A 24,168-nucleotide genomic window follows, 5' to 3' on the forward strand; every position below is an offset into this window, starting at 1 on the left:
CCCCCTCTGCCCCTCACGTTCACACTCTCCCTTGCGTCTCACACACACACACACACACAGACTCACTCACTCCCCTGTCCCACATACTCTTCATTCTGTCTCACACTCGCTCTCTTGGCGCCACCTCCTAGGCCAGCACAGAGGGTGAAAGACGGCCATTTATGTGCAGATGGAGTAGAGCCAGTGTCACATCTTCCCGAGACCGTCCTTCACTGAGCCTCATTCCTGCTTGCCTGCCCATCTGCAGGTGGGGACAAGGCCCACCTGTGGTTCTGGGTCACAGCTAGTACCTTGGACTGGCCTTTGTCTGCCCTCGGGTGGTCCCATGTATATGTTTTATTGGGACAGAGTGGCCCCTGAGCAGGTGCCAAGTCTGTCTCCATCTCTCCTGCCTCAGGCAGGAGGTTCTGGTGCCAGGAGGAACTGGCTGCAGGACCCTCGGGGCCTCCCACACTGTTGTGAGGTTGCACCCGATGTTACCACCTTTCCTTCCCAGAGGCAATGAGGCCCTGCAGGCAGGAAGCAGGGACTTCATTTTTTTATGCATGAAAAGTCAGTTTGTACTGAATAGAGCAAAAATAGAATCATTTCTCTGTTGTAATCTCCCACCTTAAATTAGCCCCTTCATTTTGAACTAAAACAAGTTTTGTACCCACCTAGTAACCGACTGAAGGCCCCGCTTTGCATAATTGGGTCTCCATCACTTCCTGTCAGTAGAAAGAAGAGTGAATGTGGGGTTAAGGGGCTGTGCCCACAGCTGGGGAGCCCGGCCTGCTTCAGGGGTCAGGTGGAGGGTCTGAGGCCAGAGCCCTGACCTCGCTTGAGAACACGAGGCCCCTCCTCCTGTGTAATTCAAGGTCTGAACTCAGAGTGCAAATTGCTTTACAAACTCACTTTTTTTGCCAGCATCTTTTGTTTTCATTTTTTGGGGAGTGCTGAGATTAAGCAGTGAAATGTCAGGGTCATTTCAGTTCAAAGTGTCCCTTGTCATCAAACCACGATGTCAGGCCGCCAAGGTAGAAGACAGATCCTCAGGGCTTTTTGTGGGGACTCCTTTCCTGGAGGGAAGGCACCAGGACCTGCATGTCACCTGTGAGTCTCTCCTGCCCCCTGCTGGCTGGGCAGCCCAAGTTCCCAGTGGTCAATGCCTTCGGAGCAAAAAAAGGCCCAGGTGTTTTTGTGGTGGGTTTTTATTGTGTTTGTGGGTTTGGTTTTGGGGTTCCAAAAAAAAATACTTGACTCCAAATCAGAAAATCATTAGTATATTTCATAATTCTGTGATTTGGGTGGAGTTAATGCCTCAAAGAGGGAAAGAGCCCTAATTTCTTGCCTGTTGCTTTAAGTCTAGGCCACAGTTGCAGAGAAATGTTAGACAGGGACCCTTCGAGTGAATGGGCTGGAGGGTACGAAGGTGGAGTGGGACCTTTGACAAGGCAGCTCACAGTGGCAGCCCACGCCTAGTCCCTCCAGAGCAAGCCTTGCTGTTTTATACCACTTAATGGAGTAAGGCACAGACTTTCTGTAACCTTGTGGTCACAGGACCCCCAGAGGCTTGAGGCCTTATCAGGAAACAAACTGACTTCCCCCAGGTCCCCTGAGGTGGCGTTTGTGGTGGGCTGGCCAAGCATCAGGTCAGAGCTGAACCCTCAGTCGCCCTAGAAGCCAGCTACTGCTGCACACCTGTTGGGGCAGAAGGGCAGGCCTGGCCCAGAACATTCGTTGTTGGTCTTGTTCATCAGCAGATGGCAGGGCCCTCTGTGTTTATGGGAGGCCCCTTCAGCCACCAGAAGTCCAGCCTCAAAGGGCCCAGCTCTCACAAGGCAGCTCCAGCCAGGCCCCCGCTGGGGGTCCATTCAGTGCAGTGCAACCTGGTGGGACTGGTCTCTGCAGGAATCCTGTGCAATGAAGTAGGACTTCACATGCAAAACAGAAAGCTCCCCCGTGACCCCCTTCTCCCTTTCTCTGGAGGCCTCTCCTGCTGCTTGGTGGGAGGGTACCAAACCTGAAACAGGTCTGATGCAGCAGCCAGAATCATGAAGTTGTACTGTGTTACGTGAAACACCAGAGTCTGAGGTAGCACGCCTGTTCTTCCTCAAACAAGAGAGTAGGGACTTCCGCACCTGTACCACAGGGACCTTCCCACTCCTTTCCACCCGACTTCATGGTCCCGTCACACAGCAGCAAGGATGATAACCCTCCCCATAGGGGCAGGGTCTTTGTGGTGAGGGTCCTGGTTCAAGTCTCAGGCAGGGGTTGATGGCAGAGATGGATAGTAGCAGCCTGTGTTCACCTGACCCGCACCAGGGGAGCCAGAGTCACACCCGACCAAAGGATTCCACATTCTTCTCCAGATGTAGCTCCTGCAAAGCTTAATTTCTCCTCAAGTTAATCAAAACTGTGTTTGCTTTTTAGTGATTTTGCTTGTAAAAGCAGAAAACCTCTTTAACCTTGAGGAGGTCACTCTGTGGCCTGGACTCCCGAGGGGTTTTCTGCTGCTTGTCTGGGCTGGAACTTTGCACTGGGGTTGGGGAAGGGCCCTTCACAGATGTGGGGGGGCTAGTAACTGCCCTGCTGCCCTCAGCAGCTTCATCACTCTGGACTCTTGAAAGATTTTTTAAATGGAAGGGACAGTCATGCCACTGGGTATTTATTTATTTAGAAATAAAAATGAATGCTGCTGAATCCAGACTGAACTCTGTCTTCACACTGAGGGGACTTTAACAAAGTTGGGGTGCGGGAAATGCTGGGGGAAGACCCAGGCAGTAGTTTATTTATACTCCACAGACTTCCAGAAGGCATTGAAGCTGCCAGTGGTAACAGACACAAACCAAAAAATGTGTGTGGTATAAAAGTGAGCCCAGGCAGGAGAGCCCCTGCTGACCCCGGTATACTGGGCAGTGAGGAGGGAAGAGCAGGACCTCTCCCTTCTCATCCAGCCCCCCTTCTACAGCCACATCCAGACCGGAACCAGCGCGGCCACACTGGGCAGGGGCAGGGTGGGGAAGGACACGGCACCTCCCAGCCCCCAAAGACCCACCTGGTGGGGAATACGCACCAATCCGTGCCTTTGAGTGGGGCCATCAACTCTCTCCCTCTCTGCACTGTGCCTCCCTTACTAACGTTAACTCACCGCCCCCCGAAGCATCCTGTCTACTCGGGTTGCTGCTGTCAGTGTGATTCCCTGTAGACAGATCTTCAAAGAGCGTGATGCTGCAGGCAGCTGTCGTCCCACTTACAGTGGAGCCTTGACTTCAGAGAAGCACAGTGTTCCTGCCCTAAGAGACCGTGCAGGGGACAGGAAAGGAGCTGACATGGCCCCAGGGCCAGGGAGGCAGGGAACTGGGGTTTGCTGAGCCCCGGGTCACCTGACCTGTCAGCAGAGACAGCTCACAGCAGAGCCTGCCGCCGAGGGTACTCGGTCACACCAACCTCCTCTTCCCAACCTGGAGAAAAAGCTCAGGGAGATGTCAGAAGGTTGCACGGTGGGGGTCAAAGGTGACCCTCAGGTCCTAGAGCAGGGGATCTAGGGGGGAAAGCAGGTCTAGAGGGTGAGCCTCTTGGCCTTGAACTTAGTCTGGCTGATGGAGCAATAATGCCTTGGGGATGCCTGGCTCTCCCCTCAGAGACCACTCAGAAACCAGGGGCCCAGCCTGTGCAGAGGGACTCGGGCAGGGAGGCCAGTGGGCTTGGGGGCTGAGACCCAGGGCCTGCGCGTGTTTCTTTCAATGCACAGGACACGAGGACCGTGTCATGTAAGGAGTCACCCTATGCATCCTCTGCCGTGGCAGATAATTCAGGTATTTGTAAGTGGACATATAAGCAGGAGAGAGCACGTTTAACCCCCTTCCTTAACACTAGCTTTGAGAGCATTCCATACAAGGAGCAGCACGAAGCATTCCCTCAGAGGTTTCCTCTCCAGGGTTTGTCAGGACCATGCGGTGTGGGTCTTTGAGCACAGGGCCTTGCACTCTCCGGCAGTTCCACTGGAGTGGGGCCTACAAGTGGACAGCCAAGTCCAATTTACTCTTTGCCTCAGTTTACCAACTTATACAGACCAAGAGTAGGGCTACTACACAACTCAGGACTTTAGGAGGCATTCTAGTCAAATCTCCATTTTAAAGGTGGCAAAACCAGGGGAGCTCTGGTGGCCTAGTGGTAAGGAGCTGCAACTACAGTCCCAGAGGAGCATGGTTCGAATCCACCAGATGCTCTGCCGGGGAAGGAGGGACAATCTCCTCCTGTACCAGTCAGATCTGATTTGACGGTACACTCACACAAAAATAATAAAATGAAAAAAAGATGGCAAAACCGAAATCTGGGAAGTTGCTCCTGTAAAGTTGTTCCCCATCTCTGATGGGGTTTCAACAGAGGCTGCTGGGCTTGCCTTTGACCCCTTTCTGAGATCAGCCAACTCTGAGCCCTACTACAGAACACAGTGAAGCAAGGGAAAAGTCAGACCTACAGCCCAGGGCATCTGAGACCCTCCCACGGCCAGAAACAAGAGTGTCCCTGTGTGCCCATAAGCAGGTCTGCTCATTCCCAAAGCCTCAATGCTATTTTCTGTGGATCAAAGTATTGAACTCTGAAGGACAGAGGGAGCCAAGCAGATAGTAAGTTGCCCTTAAGTGGGGGCCCTAATATTTATGGACCTGCAGGAGTGCAGGCAGGCCTCAACCACACAGCTCCTGCCCCGTGAGGCTGTCCAGGAGCCCTGGGGCCATGGCATCCCTCAGGGCCAGTGTGGTCCTCAGGACAGAGGGGCCTGGAGCCCCCTGAGAAAGGAGATGGCTGTCAGCTGAAACCATGATGCAAACAGGAAAGCATCAGGCCTTCGCTTGTCAACAAGAGATCACAAAAAAGCAGTGGGTTGATTTGGTGGCAAAAATGAGCAGCTTAATGGGTTCAAACTTTGTGGAGACCAACATGATGTCCACTGATCAAAACCTGGCAGCGTCCATCTGTCCTGATCCCATGTGGTGGTAAGGCTGTATGCCTGCCTCGCTGCCCTGGCGGCAGTGATGGGGTCCTTTCCTTAATGAGACCTGATCTATGACATCATTTCCTTGCTGGGCTTTGTTATGAGGCTGGCTGGTTGGGAAGGGGTCTTACTGGGGTGCCTGTCTGGTGGAGCAAGCTTGCCTTTTTGCTTTATCTTGACCCTGCATCTAGTTGGTCACCTCTTTGGTTTCTGCCTTACCTGCTGACCTTGACTTTGTCAGTCTCCCCTTCCCTGCAGCTGTGTACCCGGGACTAGGGCTCACCAGCCCCTGCAAGTGTCCAAGTTGTTTCCTTTACGGAAATCTCTTTACATTTTCATTGGTCTTCCTTCTCTAGAGAACCCAGCCTGAACCCCAAAATTCCACTCACAAGAACTTCAGGACATACTGAATGTTTACAAAAATTTCATTTCAGAAACCATCATCCTGGCAATATTTGTAATGCGAGAAGACAGAAATCTCTTTCTTCACTGATAAGAGATTAGTGAGAGAAAGAATGAGAGAGTATCTGCCAATTATTAAAGAATTGGGGGGCAGGGATGACTTCATAATGTATTAAGTCACCTTTAGAAAGACAATTTTACTTTTCCTTCTTTGAGGCTTAGATCCCACAATGGCTGCACATGAATTAAGGAAATGCTTTTGGGAGCTTTGTCAGCCCTATTAACCCAAAGATGGCACCTTCTGGCAGTGAAAAACCACCAGCTGCTCCCTGGGGGGAGGAGATGGGCACCCTCAGCCTGTGGCATGTACAGCCTCCACTCAGCAGAGGGTCAGCCGAATCCCGATTTGACAGCAATGTTTGTGTTTTAGGATACACAGAATTCTTCTTACACAGCCATTGGTCCCCATGAAGCAGGCTCACTGCTTGCTCGCTGCCTTTGCTGAGAGCCCACTTTGTCTCTGTAATAGGTGACCATATGTTTCAAGGGGTGACTGGGCCCATTCCCAGTCCAGTCTATTCCTGGCCATTCCATCCCCCCTTGCCTGTGATTGGCTGAGGGACAGGCTTATGACCCAATTCTGGCAGAATGAAGAAATCTTTCCTCTGTTCTCAAGACCTCTGAGGGAGGGAAGCATCTCTTCTGACCTTGCGGACCTCCATTTCTCATTATGTGAGGGTGCAGGGCCTGGACCAGCTGCAGCCGCTCTGAGACCACGAGGGAAGACTTCAACAAGCAGAGAGAGAAGACAGAAGGCCCAAGGATATGCTCCCTTGGCCCAAATCAAAAGCTTTTAGTATGTGCAAGGCACTGGACTTACTGAACTTACGCAGTCAGAATGTGACGTGGCTCAGTGCTACCTCCTCTACTGCCCTGCTAGTGTGTGTATATGAATGGCAAAAACAACACAAGACAGCCGCCATCCAGTCAATACCAACTAATGGTAACTGATGTGTGTCAGAGTTAGGAGCGCGCTCCACAGGGTTTGGGAAGGCTGACCTTGGGGAAGCACATTGCCAGGCCAACGAATGAACGAAACCCAGAACTGCACTGCCCTCCGGATCTCACTGCATGAGGCAGAAGACGTCCTTATTGTTTATGACTTCATTGGTTTTAACTTTGTGACAAAAATCATCCTAACTACCTGAAGTAAGGAAAGCAGATTTCAAAGCTGCACACACAGCATTGGCCTTTAAACTGTGTATAGACATATAGGAAGACAATCTGGAAGAACAGATGTTAGGGTCTTTTTTGTAACCCTTTGATAATCGAGAACTTAAAAAATCATGATGCTTGTGTGCCTTTTCTACTTTTGTAAGAAACTCTCCGAGCACCAGGACCAGCTCCTTCCTGTTTGACCCATGTCCTCTTTCATTTTTTAACATGGGAAAACATGAGCATAGACCCAAGCTTCCCATATCTGGGGAAACTGCCAGGGGTCAACACATCCGGAGTGCAATGGATAAAGCCTCGCTCTGGGACCACCTCCATGCTCAGCCCAAGTCCTCTTGACTTGCCAGCACCTCAGAGTCCCTGACATATTCCATTCAGTGCCTTCAGCCAGGAGGAAGGTTGGGATGTGAAGAAAGGACCTTGCCAGCACTTTGCATCTCAGGGATCTGACTTGGCGGCAGGGCCACCCCTGTCAGCATCTCAACTTTGAATGGCTGCAAGGGGCTTCCATTTACCAAGGAAGAAGGGCTGTGGGAGATCAGGGTGCAATTAGCAGTGCCTGCCACAGCTCGCATCTCCCTCCCTGCCCCAGACACTAGTGTGTAGGGTGCACAGACTGGGGCTCAGAGCTGGCAGCAGTGCTAACATGGTACAGCTGGTGGGTTTGATGATGTTTAAATATGCGTGTCATTTACATATGCGAATGAGGCAATCTGTTGTGAGGGCTTGGCTCCCAGGAGCAGCGCTCATCTCTAGAAAGTGACTGTCATGATCAAGAGACACCAGGATGGGGATGGAGGATGGTGCCATCATGAACCAAACATAGCACGGGCGGGCCGGCCCTGGGGTGGCCTGAGGCGCGGACATTCACTCAGCCCACGTCCCCAACCTCAGCTGCATTCCGACCGGCCAGGACCTCAACTGCGTCCCAACCAGCCAGGACCTCAGCTCCGTTCCAACCAGGCAGGATTCCTGCCACATATTTTACTTTGAGTCAACTCTCATTTTTAAAATCACCTGAAATGATTATTAAAAGCAATTCTCTCACACTGTCAATGGACCGGCAGGATGGCTTGCCCTAAACAGAAGGTAACTCAACACCGAGCTACGATTATCCGCCTGAGGCTCGGAGCTTTCTTTGTCAGCATTAAACAGAACTTCCTTGTAGAGGTCTTGAAATTGATCCAAAGAATTAAAGATGGAATGAATCTTTCTATAATACCATTCAGCATAATTTCAGGTCTGTCATTCACGACCACGGGGCCTCCCTCCTGGAGCAGGTAGACCCGCTCCCAGGAAGCACGGCTGGGTACCTGCTTCCTCATCTGCAAAATGGGGTCCTAACAACACCTGCCCATGACGCTGTGTTAGGTGCTTCCAAGGCAGCTGACTCACAAGGACCCCACTGGACAGAGAGCTGTGACTGTCTCACAGTGTGTTCTTGGCTCTAATTGTCACAAGAGCAGACCCTCTGATCTTTCTCCCACGGATCTGCTGTGTGGACTCGAACTGCTGACCTTTTGGTTAAGCAGCTCAGCATTACCAGGGATCCTCTCCTGCCTTACAGGGTGACTGAATCAGCTACCTGAGATCAGGCATACAGAAAGTAGCAACACAATAGTGCCTGGCACAGGATCCACCTTCAAATGCTGGCAATTATTACGCGTGAGTTTCCCAGAGCAGAAAATCTGAGGCCTATGATCAAAGAATAAATGAGCTTGACAGCAATGAACGGTTGTGGTTGTTATGACTTAATTATTTGTAAAGTTGTGTGATAGATAAGATCACAGGATTTCAGAAATACCTTTCTCCTTTTGCTTTTGCTGGAAATTTCCACAGTTGGGGATAAGGGGAGGAAGGAAATAAAAAAAATGAAGGCTTTAGAAAAGTTAAGCAAAATAAATAATTCCCTATTTTAAAAAAAAGGAAGAAATGAGGCTTGAGGGAAAAGAACCAAAAAGCCCCTGCAATCCGAACTTAAAACAGAGAAGGGGACATAAAACCCCAAACACCGCATTTAACAATGGAAGACACTTTATTTAGTTTTTCATCTCTCAATTATTTCAACTGTTGGTAGAAATCAAATGCAAAACACCTGCATCTTAAAATTGGCATATAGTTAACAATCTGGATCACATCAACTTCATAACAGTAAGATACACACCAAGAAGGGACTCGGTTCCAGTCCGGTCCGTGAACACAGTATTTCCGTGATGGTATGTACATGGGACGTCTGCTCCCAGCACGAGTTCTCACCCCCGGGCTTGTTCACTGTGTGAGATACGTGGCGTCACAGTTGGCCGGGAGAGTGACTGCAATGCTGCAGGAACAGTCTGGAAATGGAAAACTACGAAACGAGAGCTCTCGGGAGCAGAACAGACATTGACGCTACTGAAATGTGGAAAGGCAGAACATCAGAAACGGAAGCCCAGGAGTGGGCGGGCTCTGTAACAAAGGGCTGAAGTTCAGTGGTATGTACACGTTGCCTATCTACAGCTGATCTCCCTGTCCTGTTCAGGACAGAGAAGAACTACCCCACTAGGGGTCCGAGACCATTACCTCGACGGGAGCAGACTGCCACATCTTTCTCCCGAAGAGTGGCTGGTGGGTTTGAACTGCTGACCCTTCAGTTAGCAGCCAAGCGTTTAGCTACTGTGCCACCAGGGCGCCTATAAGTGATCTACCAGGATAAATAAGAGAGGCATGGAAGATTCAAAAGACCTTAAAATCACTCTGGTGAGTTGAGAGAACATCAGCAAATCAACAGTGACCTCAGGACTCTTATCTGGTTGAAATCTGTTCACGATTTCAATGTCTTGATTTTGCCAGAAGACCCCTGGCATGTAAGTTCCTATGACACTGTCCATCACAAACACAGCTAAAATCTACTGTTTCCTTAGTTCACAAGGACGTTGTTCTCTTTCCAGACTCTTGCCCAGCTCCTGCCCTGCACCCCAGAGGGTCAACAACTCACAGGAGAGGCTTGGGACTGGCTGAGAAGTCGAACGGGTACAGCTCGACTCTTGTCCCTTTTTAGTGCAAAATGTTGTTGCAGATGAGTCCCAGGAAAAGGGGAGGAAAGGAGGATTGAGATGGAGGGGTAGAGGGAACCTCAAATGACTTTCCTTCTGAAACCAGACTCAAGAAGTCTGAAGTGCACGGTTTGCCCTCAGCAAGTGCCAGTGACCAGAACTGTAGGTCAGGGCAAGGTCCCCGGCCCACCACACGTCAGCAGGCGTGCAGCCTCACCTCTACGCCCGCACGCACCCTAGGTGCACGCTGGAGGTAGGTGTATGGTCATCATAGGGAAGACAGAGCAGCCTCCACCAACTCAAAAGGGACAGTGTCTCGGGTTCTGCCCTGCCTGCACTCAGCACTAGCCCCTCGGGCTACAGAGAGTGAGGAGGCCACAATGGAAAGGACGGGAGACGCTCCCTCGGAAGACAGAAGAACCCGGGCCTCTTTATAAATAGTTACATAATTCATTTTCTTAACCACTTTGAAACACGCGGCAAGTTGAATATTTATTTAAAAATAAATCTCAAAAATATCTATTTACAGTACAGTAATAGGAGCATGTGCAAACAACAGAAAGGAAAGAAGTGCCCTTCCTGCTGGGAGGGTCACATACACGGTGGGTGGACGTGAGCTGTGCTTGGCAACAGGATGACATTGGCTAATACTGGGCGTGGTGCAGCCTTTCAAGCCTGGGTGGGAAGCGAGCACTAGGAGTGGGGCTGGGGGACACACTTGGCTGGGGGGGTGGGCTGAAAAGGATGAGCCATTGGAAGAGGCCCCAGTGTGGCAGGAGGGCTCATTTCACAAGCCAACAGGCCTCTAGCTCACCACTCCAGGTGGGCATTTGGTAGTGACCTGAAGGGCCCTTCCCAGCCCAAGTTGGCTTGATGGCAAGGGGGTGGGGAGGAGTGAAGACTCCCAGAGACAGAATTCCTCTTAAAAAAAGAAATACAACTGACTAGGGAATAGAGAGATTAGCAAAAAATGATCTGAACGGAAGTGCCACCCTCTCCCTTGTCAAACGACACAGCAGCCATCAGTTGAAACATCTGAGTCAATGGTTGCTCCATGTGGTGTAGCCGGTCACGGGGCCCCTGGCACCTGCACTGGTCAAGCACGGGCCCCTGCTTCTCAGGCCAGCACGTTACTACTCTTCACCGTGAAACCAGAAAGGTCAGTGTGTAGCCCTTGTAGCAGGAAAGTGCGGTCAAGTCTATCTGTACACGAGATGGGAGAACTGGGTGGACTTGTAGTTCAGCTGGTTGTTGGGCATGAACTTGTGCAGCTCACTCTTTTTGCAGCAGGGGTCGTAATGGTAGGCGCTGAGGCAGGTGTCGCAGGAGACCTTGGAACACTGGGTGCAGGTGTTGGTGGCACCCGGGCGGTTACAGAAGCCACAGCGAGAGGTGGCTGAGGCGGAGGGCTTGGCCTTGGAGTGGAGGTGTGGTAAGCGATCAAGGCCCTGAGTCTGGCCCGTATATTTCTCCCGCAGAGCTGCCCCGTGGGCCAGGCTGTCGTGGGCGGAGGGCTTGCTGGGGATGGCGCTAGGCTTGGAGGCTGGGGGACAGGCAAGCAGGCTGTCGCAGCGCTGGCACAGGGAGGAGCTGCACGACAGGCCACAGTTTTGGCACTTGGAGAGGGCGGACTCTTTGGCGGGGGGTGTGCGCTTGTGGTAGAGGGGGTGGGCATCGTTTCGGACCAGCCACACATCTGGCCGCAAGGCATCCTGCCGACGGTACGTAGCCCTGGGCTCCGAGTCAGTGTACAAGTCCACGTCGTCCTGAGTGGAGAAGTACGTGCTGCGCAGCAGGCCAAGGCCGTTGCTGGGGGAGGAGGGCGGCAGGTCGTCTGGGCTGCCGTGTGGGGAGCTGGACATGGTCAGGAGTGAGGGGGATGGGCGGATGATCTCATCCTTGAGGTCGTCGGCCACCACAGGCTCTTTCCGCAGGCTCAACGAGGCCTTCAGAGGTGGCTTCCTGCTCTCCCAGGGGCTGTCGTAGGTGTCCACTGATCTCGAGGGTTTGGTCACGCGGGGTTTGTAGTAGTCCTTGGCCGCCCGCTCACTCGCAGACTTCTGGAGTGCCACCCTGGCCATCGAGGTGGTCAGGTGCTCCCTGCCCTCAGCCCGCCACCGTAGGGCATCCGCGCAACCACGCACATCCTCGGTGCTGGTCTTGCGCTCAGTCACGACGTCCAGTTCTGAGTAGCCCTTGTCCTTCACTTGTGAGTGGATTTCCAGCATCTGCTCACACTCCACCTTGGCCAGAAAAAGCTCAAAGGAGACCATTTTCACCTGCAGCGTCTCCACCACGTCCGCGAGCTTGTATGAAGTCCCCAGCTCAGGCACGTAGCCCATGTAATTTAGGATGGCCCGGATGTCCTCTTCCAGCAAGGTCGACTTGACGTGATAAACGAATGGGCCTGTGTAGGTCTAGGAGGAGGAAAGGGTAGAAAAGTGGGGCGGGATTCCTCTCTGAGACAGAGGCTGTGCTGGAGCAGGTGAGTGAGGGAGAGGAGAGGGTGCCCACTGGCCCCCAGCTGCAGGTGGTGACAGAAATCTCACAGCATTAATGTGAGGGTGCCAGGGGCACAAAGGCTCTGCTCTGTGCACACGGTGAATACGGGCACTGGACTGCTGATCAAATGCCCAGGGAACAGTAAAAATATTCCTCCTAGCTTCCTACAAAGGTCTGGATAAATAACATGTGGGGTGGAAGGGCCTGCCTTGGTCAATATCACACCAGTGGAGTAATCCAGAATCCTAGCCCTCTCAACGCCATCTCTTCATTCCTGCGTCACTACTCCCTCTGCATCCACACCCCCATTTCCTCTTGGCTGCTGGATGTCAGCAGCATCTCCTCACTGGCCTCCCTTCCATTCATGCCCCTCCAGTCACATCCCATCCAACACAGAAGGCCCTTCCTCACATGTAAAACAGCCACGGACTTGCTGATACTCAGCCCAAACCTCTGCCCTGGTCCAGCATGGGGCACTGTCCACCCTTCCAACCTCATGGGTGGGATACCAATAGTCAAGGTGGGAAGCCAGGAGGTCAGTCATTCTGGTGGTTCTCCCAGAGAAAGCAGGGAACCCAGAGGGTCTGAGAGAGTACAGAAGGCAGGTGACCAGAATGGCACAACCCTCCCACCCCGGGCTGGCCTGGGAGGGATGAAAGGAGAGCTAGGGGAACACTCAGAGGGCCTCACTGGCCTTACCTTGATGCTCCTGAACTCCTTTTTCCACGGGTAGAGGAAGAGGTTGACACCTACAGTCTCCAGCAGGCTGAAGGCGCAGTGCAAGGCCCGCAGGCTGGCGGAGCCCAGAGAACGCAGGGCGCGCTCCACCACCTCGTAGAATTGGATCAGCCGGAATCGATAAAAGGGGTCGACCTTGTGCAGGCTGAGCAGGGTCGAGGCTGCCACCCGTAGGTACTCATCGCTGCCTGGCCGCTGCTTGCTGGAGGGGGCGTCCACTTTGCCCTCGTGGAATTGCACATACTTCCGAAATAAGTCGTCCTTGTATTTTGTATCCATTGAACTAGGCTTCCCCATTCAGGCTGGGGAAGGGGCTACCTTATCTCCTCCATGGCGTCTGGGGTGGAGGCTGGGCCATTGCCAACGGCCCGGACATGCTGCCTGCCAGAAGCAGCGGGGCACTCTGGAAGGGAGAAAACAAGAGCCGCGTCATCCCTCGAAACAGTGACCGCGCCTGACTGTCGAGGCTCAGCAGCGAACAGGACTGGCCGCTCTCATGGGCTCCAGAAGCCCAGCTCCTGTCTATTCAATCAGCACAGTCACCAGACACGCGCTACGTACAGGGTAGAGTGGAAACCGGTCTAGGAAGGTCCTCGACTTGAGCTCATAATTAAAACTGTGATTAATGTTCTCGAAGAAACCATTCTGGGTGTGTAGAAAGACACCTCATCAGGTTTTACGGGGAGAAGGGAGAATGGTGAAAGGCTCCCCCAGGCAGGGATTTTTCAGTTAGACCTGAAGAACAAGGAGTCTGCCAGGAAAGAGGCAGGCAAACGGAGTGCCAGAGCAGAAGCATCAGCAAGAAGCAAGACTCCAACTGAGCAAACACTTCGAGAGCGCTTCCTGCAAGCTCGGTGCTCTACGCACGACCTCCTTTAATCTTCCTCTAAACTAGGAGGCAGATACCAATCGTATTTCTGTCCGCGTCACCGTACAATCCACTGCAAATGAATCCATTCTGACTTAGGGCGACCCTACAGGACACAGCAGGACTGCTCCACAGGGTTTCCAGCCTGCAATCTTCATAGGAGCCGAATGACATAGCTTCCTCCTATGTATCAGCTGGTAGAGTAGAACTACCAACCTTCTGGTTAGCAGTCAAGTGTTTTAACCATTGCATAGAACTCCCAATCCCCATCACACAGATGTAAAAACTGATACCCAGAGACATTAACTTGCTCAGGGTTTCAGAGCTGTTTTGAGATAGAGGCCAGGCTGTCTGGCATCCAAGTGCATGTGGGTACCCAGTACACTCGGCTTTCCCAGGGAGCAGTCAGCATGGCTGATGGCGAGGGAGCAGCTGGGAGGGCCATGCCAGTCGTTAGCATGATCCTGCCTCCTGAGGTCAAATCGCCATGTCATCACATCAGTGAGGACTACAAAGCAAGGAGAGGGCAGATCACATGTAAATTGTAAAGAGATGCTCCCCCACAGTGCTTTTCAGCACCATGGCATGCTAGCATTCGGTCGGCTGGACTAGGAGACCATTCTAACCCCCGCCGTGAGGGCAGGATGGAGTCTTCCAAGCAAGACACACAGCATTTATATCATCCTGTCAGTTGAGCTACTTGTTAATAAGACACATACTGTTACTAGGACACATACAGCCACTGTGCTCAAGTCAGTTTCCATTTCTAGCACAGGAGCCACAGACACAAGATTTAAAGCCTGAGTGTGGAACCTCAATTGTGGAGCCACAATTTCTGCAAGACTTCAGGGTCATCACGATGGCTCAGGGCCACCTTCTCTGACCCTGCTGAGCTGTCAAGGGAGCCCTAATGCTTCCGGCAAGAAACACAGGAAGGAGACACCAGCCTAAGGACACAGGTCCTTCTCCTGACAATTGCCCCCTTCTCACAATAGCCTCTCCCTCACTCCACCCACACGGGCCAACGTCTGCTCTTCAACTCAAACCTGTCAAGTTCTTATCTAGCTCAGGACCTTGGCATGTGCTGTTTCCTCTGCCTGGCATGTTCTTTATCTGATTTATCAGAGAGCTAGATTACTCTCGTCAAATTTAGCCTCTGCTCAAATGTCACCTCTCAGAGTCCTCCCTTGGTCACTCCTGGTAAAGTAACTCATACCTTCCCAGTCCTTTGTGAACTCATTATACCGGGAACTGTTGTTATGTGTCGTCAAGTCGCTTGTGGCTCATAGCGACCCTATGTACAGAAGCTCTGAACCCTGCTCTATCCTGAACCAACCTTACTGTCTCTGACACACCTACCCCCATTACCCTAGTCCCTGAAACCAATCCATCTCATGGAGGGTCCCCCTCTCTTGCACTGTTCCTCCACTCCCCCAGTATGATGTCCCTCTCCAAAGACACATCACTCTTTGCAAAATGCCCACAGTATGCCAGACAAAGCTTCAAGAATCCTTACCTCCAAGGACCGTCCTGGTTTCACCCCCTCTAGGATGAACCTGTTTGTTCTCGTAGCATTCAACACTATTCTCCAGCACCACAGCTCAAAGGCATCAATTCTCCTTCTATCATCCATAATCACTGTCTAGCTTTCTGATGGATAGCAAGTAATTGCAAAGATGATGGCATGGACCGTCTCCAGACTACCATCATTGCTCTTCAGTACTTTGGAGAGGTCCCTGACAGCAGATTTTCCCAATGCAATTTGTCTTTTGGTTTTCTGGCTGCTGGTACCAAGAGTGTTGATTGTGAAGCCAAGCAAACTGAAACTATTAGCAATCTCAATCTCTTCACCAGTAATCATGATGCTGCCATTCAGCCCAATGGTGAGCATCTTTTCTTTTATTCATTCATTTACTGGCAGGTTACTAGCAAGCTTTTCCCCATGTGTATCTTTAGGTTGCATTTGCAGGTAGTCGGAACAGGTGCATAAGCATAAGGTTCTTATCAAGCCAAATTTTGGTGCAAAAAAAGGCTCAACAATTTTATAAGGCTAGGGGAGCTCTGGTGGCCTAGTGGCAAGGAGCTGCAACTACAATCCCAGAGGCGCACAGTTCGAATCCACCAGATGCTCTGCCGGGGAAGGAGGGGCAATCTCCTCCTGTACCAGTCAGATCTGATTTGATGGTACACGCACACAAAAATAATAAAATAAAAAAATATTTAAAAAAAAAAAGAAAGAAAAAAAAGGCTCTTAAAAGTGGCAAATGCAAGTGACTGTGGTGAAGAATCATTGTTTCCAAGGGTTGGTTCAATCATTTCAAAGCAGTGAGAGTAAACAGACTTTAAGGGTAAGCCAGCTGTTTGTAACCAGGGTGGGGAGGGGTGGGGACAGCCTATCCTAGCTTCCCATCTTCCCTATTACCTGCTAAATTCCACAAAAGCAAGGATTATATCTAATCTTGTTCACTAGAAGGCCTGGCAGTGTAGCCGTGCTTGATAAAACTGGTAAAGAGAATAGCACCCACAGGTCCCTCTTCGGGTCCCCCACCCATGTCCCCAGGCCACAGAAAGGCACAGAGGCTCTAAGGATGGCATGATGGGTGGTGAAGAACTAGGGCTTAGTCAAAAAGAGTTCCAAGGGTACAAGACTGGCCTTCTGACTTGAAACACACACTCCTGCCGTCATGCCATGACTGCTGTGGAGAACACGTAAGTATGCAGCATCCGTTTGCCAGGCCCTGAGCTGGGGGCAGGAGATGAGAAGGTGAGAGTAGGGCACAGCGCTAAGGGCAGAGTCCTGCCCTCAATTCTAGGTCGAAAAGCTAGTGCTCAATCCCATGTGCTCTTTGGAAGAAACAAACAAAGATGCACCACAACCCAAAAGATGCTCACTGCTTTCCTTACTGAATGAAGGCCCACAGCGTCCACCACTTTTCGTTTATCTGAGGTTTCCATCCTGCCTCTGGCCCCAGGGACTCTTTTGAAAGCCATTTATTTAAGCAGAAGGCCATCAAACTTCCCAGCACTGCCTCATTTCTTCTCCGTACAAGGGAGGGAGCCTTGGACCTGAGGGGCTGGGTTTTCCTAGTTAGCCACCCTCAAGTCAGCTCTTCAGGTCAACATCTTCAGTCCACATCCCTGTCTGTTGCCTCCAAACAGCCCAGCTGGTGTTCCGAATCCTAAAATCACTAAATGAAATGCATCTAAGAATCCTTTTCTATTTTTTTTATTTTATTTTTATTATTTTTGTGTGGGTGTACCATCAAATCAGATCTGACTGGTACAGGAGGAGATTGTCCCTCCTTGCCCGGCAGAGCATCTGGTGGATTCGAACCGTTCGCCTCTGGGATTGTAGTTGCAGCTCCTTGCCACTAGGCCACGAGAGCTCCCCTGCATCTAAGAATCCTGACCCAACCTATGTAGGCCAGGCCTAAAATAAAATAGGAAAAGTGGAAGGTGAGTGCTAGTAAGTAATTAAGAAAGGGAGAGAGAAACTAACAATTGCAGAGGTGCCATGAGTTAACAATGGACAGTCCCCTTGAAATGCGTCATCTCGTGTAAGCCTCACGACAAAGAAGAAACCAAGGCTTGGCCATGAAGCAACCTATCCAAGCTGACAGAGCTTGAAAGGGTCAAGCTGGGGTGGGAGCACGGCTTCCACTGTCAATCAGCTGTGCGGCATACCTTCAAGGTTACTGCAGGTCCAGGTCCAGACATTCACAATAAACCAAATAGTGACATAAATGACTTTTGGATTTCTGGGGCAGGTCAAAGTTATGTTTACACTATATTGTAATCTATTAGGAAGTGTGCAACAGCATTAGGAAAAACTTGAACTATTTTGAGAATCATCAAATATGACAGACATGGAGTCCTCACTAACGGAAAAATGGTACCAATAGGCTTGTTCAACATAGAGTTGCCAAATCCTAAATTTGTTGCAATGTCTGCTGAGCACAATAAAATAAATTACATCTGGATTATTACAATTAATAATTAGCATGGCGCTCTGGTGGCCTAGTGGTAAGAAGCTGCGCTGCAATCCCAAAGGCACATGGTTTGAGGCCTCCCGCGGCTCTGCCGATGGATGGGCTATCTCCTCTCGTGTGATTAACTAACTGCCTCTGAAAACCCACCAGAGGGTCAACTATGCGTTGGTTCCAACTGGATGGTACACAACCACCACCACCACCACCTCTATGTACCAAGGGAGCTCTGGTAGCCTAGTGGCAGGAAGAAGCTGTACTGCAATCCCAAAGGCATATGGTTCAAATCTCCACAGAAGAATGGGCAATCTCCTCCCATGTGATTTACTGCGTCTGAAAACCCGCTGGAGGCCCAGCTATGGGTTGGTTCTGACTCAATGGCACACCACCACCACATCAAGCATGCACCAAGAGGTTAGTATGTGAGGGACCTCTGCTAAGTGCTCTAGGAAAATCAACCTAACTCTTATGACAATCCCAAAATAGAGCGGGGGGGGACGGACCACGGCTCAGATAGGCCATGCTGCTCGCCCTAAGTAACACAACCAGGAGAAGTGGAGCAGCCTCTTCAGCTCTGCAGCAGATGCTTCGGCAAAGCAGGCCAGCTGCATCCGCTGGGCACCTCTACTTGAAAGGGCTCTGCTAAGTTGAAATGCTCTGTGACAGCACAGGCAAGTGCTAAAAATTCCTGTAGTAGCAAATTTCACAGCTTCCCACACAGACTGGGGCTGGAAGCGCCACAAATCTCTTTGTGATGTAAGCTCAAGGGCCAAGGGAAGAGGCTGGCCAGAGACCGGCCAGTGGTGGAGCCGCTGACATCATCCCTGCTGAATACATTTTCTGAAAACACAGCCTGCCCTGTAGCTGGTCATAGCTGGTGCCTTTTCTGCACACAGAGGCAGCAATTTATTCCCGGCACTCTGCAAGAACAACAAAAAACATTCTCTGCTGAAACACTGTGGTTATAGGAGACCAAGACAAGCCCAGGGACAGAAGCTGTTCGTTTCTCCAAGCAACCAAGGATTGTTCCAGGAACGCTAAGACGTGCCAGTCTGGTGGAGAGCGGGGAAGGGGGAGAAAAGGCAGTGTGACATCCCTAACATAGCAAAGGCGCCTGCCCAAAACCCACAGCCCGTGCATCTATAAACCCAGGCCCCTTTGAACAGAAAGTCAATTAAAGATCGGAGAGATTGCAGTCATGGAGGGGATGGCTTTTGTATTTTTTTTTCCAGAGGTCTCAAAGGAAATAAAAATCTGTTCCCAGTTCCTCTAGATTGTAGTAACATGATTTTGGGGAGCAAAGCATTAGCTCTCCCTGGGCTGGACCATGCACCCTGAAATCGCTGCCCAAGCAGCACCTGAACCCTCATCCCCACACCCCATGCCCCCTGCACAGGCAGAAGCTAATTTCACCCCAGCCCACAAGTTTACACATCTCCCATGCAACCTTCAGTCTGTCTCCACGCGGGAACCAGCAAGAGCAGTTCAAATCCCGCCAATGAGCTCACTCCAAGCAGAGGTCCCCGAGACATACCCAGGGCACCTTCCACCTCCTGCAAAACACCAGCGGTTCCGCACAGCCCAACCTGGCTCCAGAGACAAAGACTCTCCAAATCTCTTAAAATAACGGCAAGTCAGTTTCTCTAGTGGCAGCTGCCTCTCCGAGGAGCTGAAAGAAGCCGTTTCCCCTCTTCATGGGGGTGGAAGCTGGCGGCTGCATCCCAGCTTGGAGAATTCCTAAGACTTCAATGGACAGCAAGAAACACATTGGGTGCCAAAACTGTCAAAACTCGGGGGCCCTGTGATCGCCTCGTGAATAGAGTAACAGCCGCTACCATTTGCAGGATGCCTACGGCACGCCCGGGACCGAGCGTCGCCTGCATCCACCACCGCCCTGCAGATAGGCTCACCTCGATCTGACCAGCGAAGTAACTAAGGAGAAGGTGAAGCAACTTGTCCAAGGTCACATACTAGCATAAACCCAGGTCGGCCGCCCGAGCGTGCGCTAGGGACCACCGTGCGCTCACCGCCCCACCGCGTCCTCCCGCTCCGCCAGTCGCTGGACAGGGGGTGACCCTCGAGCCACCCTCGGCCGGCGCCAGGTGTCTGCGGGTCAGTCTCTGGGGGAACCGGGGCTGATCCAGGACCAGATGAAGCCCCAGGGGAGACAGAGGTGCGGGCCTGCCTGTCGCCGCCCCGGGCGCCGCGGACCCCAGCCGAGCCGGGCACCCCCTCCGCCCGGGAAAGCCCCGGAGGGAGTTTCCGCCGAGGCCGCCGCACACTCACCCCGAGCACCGTCGCCGAGGCCGCCCCGCTGGGGAGAGAGGGCAGGAGGACGGAGCCTCCGCCGCCGCCGGAGCCGGAGCCGGGCCCGGCTGGGCTCTCCCCGCTCCGGCCGGCTGCGGGGTACCGAGACCAGTACTCGGGGGCCCGCGGTAACCCGGAAATACTCGCCCCGGAAGTGCCTCCGGAGGGGCGTGGTCTGAGGAGGCGGGACTACGGCTGCGCGCTGGAGCCAGGCAGAAGCTGGTGCCCGGGCCCGACGCGCATGAGGAGCTGGCGGCGAAGGAAAGAGCCGGAGGTCGAGGAGCTGGCGGGGAAGACGCAGGACCTCGGTCTCGGGGCTGAAGGGTCACTGCCGTGGCTGGCGCGCGCACCCGGAAATGCATGAGCCGGAAATGACGCACGCCGGTAGGCCGGGAGATGGCGGCTGGCCGGGTTGTCATGGAGACGGGCCGGCAGCCCGGAGAAGGGGTGGTCCAGGGTAGTTGCCAGTGCGCTTCTCGCGCTCGGCCCTGGTGGAGATGGTCCGCCGGCTGCGCCCCTCACTGCATCGCTCGGACTGCTCGACCCATTTTACAGACAGAAACACCGAGTAGAGCAACTGAGAGGCCCAATATCGCGCCCCACGGGATCTAACCTTCAGTGGATCGTAGATGTTACAGGCTAAAGATAAGAGCGTCCTGATGCTGGACCTGCAACTTGCTCTGTGGCCTGGGGCAAGCTCCTGAACATCTCTGAGCCTCTTTTTCTCATTTATAAGATGTAAGAGTGATAGGACCTACTTCAGCGTTCTTAATAACAATTAAGTGACTTAATACAATTTTTTAAAAAAGCACAGTTGCAGTTCAGTTGATTCTCATTCATGACGGGTTTGCTCCAGAGTTTTCAGTGACTAATTTTTGAGAAGTAGATCGCCAGACCTTTCTTCTGAAGGTCGTCAGGGTGGACTCGAACGGTCCACCTTTCCATTGGGAGTCAAGGTCAAACCCGTTGTTGACAGTTTGCACCATTCAGGAAGTATGTAAACTGTGTTTCACTAGTGGTATGCTGTTGTGTTGGAACCGACCAACCCATAGCTCACCCTATAGCGGGGTTTCAGAGACAGTAAATCAAGAGAGGGGTTACCCATCTTTCTCCCACACAGCAACTAGTGGATTTGAACTACATGGCTTGGGGTTGGCAACACAGTTCCTTACCACTAAGCCACCAGTCTTCAGTCAATTCTTCTTCTGTCATCCCTATTCATTGTCCAGCTCTCAGATGCACAGCAAATGATCAGAAAGACCATGACCTGAATCAGAGGCACCTTAGTCCTCAAACTAACTTCATTACTCTTCAATAATTTAGAGAAGTTCCTAACTGAAGATTTCCCAATGTGATAAGTCTCCTGATTTCCTGACTGCTGGTACCAAGGGTATTGTGAATCCAAGAAAGGTGAAGTTGTTGACATTTCAATCTCTTCTCCATCCACCATGATGTTGCTTATCAGTCCAGTGGTAAGAATCTTTGTTTTCTTGACAATGAATAGGGATGACAGAAGAACAATTGATGCCTTTGAGTTGTGATGTTGGAGAAGAGCACTGAACATCCCATGGAATGCCAAAAGAACAAATAACTATATCTTGGAGAGGGTGCAGCTGCAGTGCTCTTTGGAGGCAAGAATGATGAGACTTTGCCTCATATACTTTGAGCATGTTGCCAGAAGGGGCTATTCCTTGGAGAGGACATGATGCTTGGAAGAGTGCAGGGTCGGCAGAGGAGACACCCTCAACCAGAGAGAGATACTGCATCCATCCTGACACGATGACTGCGCAATGGACTCTTAATGTGTAAAGGAGTGTGAAGATGGCACAGGATAGGACAAGGTTCAGAGCTATTGTTCATAGGGTCACTATGAGTTGTACTTGGTGACAACAACAGGGTACCAGTAGTTGTCATATATAGTTATATGAAAGGAAATTATCTTTGCCTTCCTGAGTAGAAGCCAGGAGTGGAGAGATTCCAACAGAATCTCCTCCTTGCTTTGAAGACTTTGTAGCAGACACCAATAGGATTTGCATGGCCGAGTGAGTAAGAAGTTGTACTGTCAATGCATAGGCAAGCAGTTCGAATCCACTAGCAACTCTGCAGGTGAAAGATGAGCAGTCTCCTCCCTATATGATTTCAGCCTCTGAAAGCCCACTGGAGGGTCAGCTATGAGTTGATTCCAACAGGGCCCGACTGGACAGCAGTGTGAGAGAGATACTACATCCATCCTGGTAGTCTGTCATGGAACTGTCCATAGGTTTGTCTATATATACCTGTACCCACCACCTTGACTTTGATCGACCCTCCCCAGGACTCAACCACTTTGTTTTCCTGAACTTGCTCCCAGCTTCTCCACCCTCATGCTCTGGCTTCCATAAATCTGTGTATGCTGTTCCCTCAGTCTGGGTGCCGTCTCCTCGCCTCTTCCCTTCCCCTCTCCAAGCCCCCTCTAGGTCCTCATTTTCTTTCTGAAGCTTTCTTTGATATGCTTAGGCAGAGACTTTTCTTCTGCTGGGTACCCCCTAAGACTATGAGCATTTTCTCAACTCTTATGAAAGTGGAGTACATACTTATTTTTAACCTGACACCTTCCCCCCATACCTAGAGCTTGCTACTGGTCTTTGTTCCTCCTGACTCTTCTACATCAGGGTCAGGTATGCCTGGTCAGGAGGGGCCCAATAGATGGTCCTCGATTATGAGATTGAATTTCTGAGCTAGGATGGGGACAAGCTAGTAGTGAAGGGACTCAGTAGTTGCTGAGTGAACCAACAACCTGCTATTCAAACAGATGTAATTACTATATTTATCTGTTCTGCCTGACCTTCACTCAAGGTATTTGTGTACATCAGCCTTTTTCAAATCTTCACAAGATGATGGCGTTTACTGGCATTCTAGCCAAGAAAAACTCTCATCCCAACTAACTGTGCCTGCCTTTGAGACAGCTCCTCTGGTAACTGTTTTCACAGGTTGTTATTCATGTGCAGACAATTTGACCATGATTCATAACAACCCTATGAACAGCAGATCTGAAGCTTGCCCTCTCCAGCTCTAGCCTGACCGTCTCTGATATGCTTGAGCCCATTGTTACAGTCACAGTGTCAATCTCCTGAGGGTCTTTCTCTGAACCTCCAACTTTCCCAATGTAATGATGTCTTTTTCCAGGGTCTGGTCCCTCCTGACAACAAGCCCAAAGTATATGATACAAACTGTTACCATCCTTATCTCTGAGTAACACCCTGACCCCACTTCTCCCAAGACAGACTTATTTGATCTTTTGGCAGTTCATGGGATGCACAGTACGCTTCACCAGCACTACAAATCAAAGACATCAAGTCTTCTGTCCTTATTTATTGTCCAACTTTCAGCTGTATTAAGAAGTAAGTGAAAATACCATGCAACAATGAATGAATTGAAATCCAAAGTCTCTGTAAACTTCCATTAAAATTAATTTAAAAAAAATATTTACACAGACACAGAAGTAAATGAAAATACCATGAGTAGGATCAGGTACATCTCGTGTTTAAACTGATGTCATTGCTCTTTGGCACTTCGGAGAAGTCTTTTCACAGCAGATTTTCTCAATGGAACTCCAAAAAACAGTCCTTCTAGATCTTGAGCATTTGGCTCTTTTTTTATTTTATTTATTATTTTTAGTGTGCGTACTGTCAAATTGGATCTGACTGATACAGGAAGAGATTGTCCCTTCTTCTCCAGCAGAGCATCTGGTGGGTTTGAACTGTGTGCCTTCAGGGTTGCAGTGCAGCTTCTTGCCACTAGGCCACCAGAGCTCCCCCATTTGGCTCTTTTAATAACCACATATACGGAATCAAATTGACAACAACATAGAAAATCAAGTAGGAACTTTATGTGAATGAAGGAGCAGTGACTCAGAAAAGGAGGCTGAAAATGGTTGCGCAACTCAAAGAACCTAAGACATCAGTGTCACTAAATTGTACATTTGAAAATAATAGAAACCATCTTTTATTCTGACCTAGTAAATAAGCTATTGTGGTGTCAACACAAAACCATGTGGGTCAAATCCCCTGGCTGCTCCACAGGAGAAAGATGGGCAGTCTCCTCCCATGCAATTTACAGCCTCTGAAAACCTGCTGGAGGGAA

General features: G+C 51.0%; 1 protein-coding gene across 1 annotated transcript; it reads right to left on the reverse strand.

Annotated features, from left to right (window-relative positions):
- Window positions 1–10,844: 10,844 nt before the first annotated feature.
- SPATA2 (spermatogenesis associated 2) lies at window positions 10,845–13,212 on the reverse strand. Its single transcript, XM_006881628.1, has 2 exons — window positions 12,847–13,212; window positions 10,845–12,062 (listed from the first exon to the last, which is right to left on the reverse strand). The coding sequence occupies exons 1-2, from the start codon at window positions 13,180–13,182 to the stop codon at window positions 10,845–10,847; spliced, it is 1,554 nt and encodes a 517-aa protein (XP_006881690.1). The 5' UTR covers window positions 13,183–13,212.
- Between the last annotated feature and the right edge of the window lie 10,956 nt (window positions 13,213–24,168).

The sequence above is a fragment of the Elephantulus edwardii genome, unplaced genomic scaffold, assembly GCF_000299155.1.
Source record: "Elephantulus edwardii isolate Elephantulus edwardi_28Jun2011 unplaced genomic scaffold, EleEdw1.0 scaffold00015, whole genome shotgun sequence".
Taxonomy (NCBI): domain Eukaryota; kingdom Metazoa; phylum Chordata; class Mammalia; order Macroscelidea; family Macroscelididae; genus Elephantulus; species Elephantulus edwardii.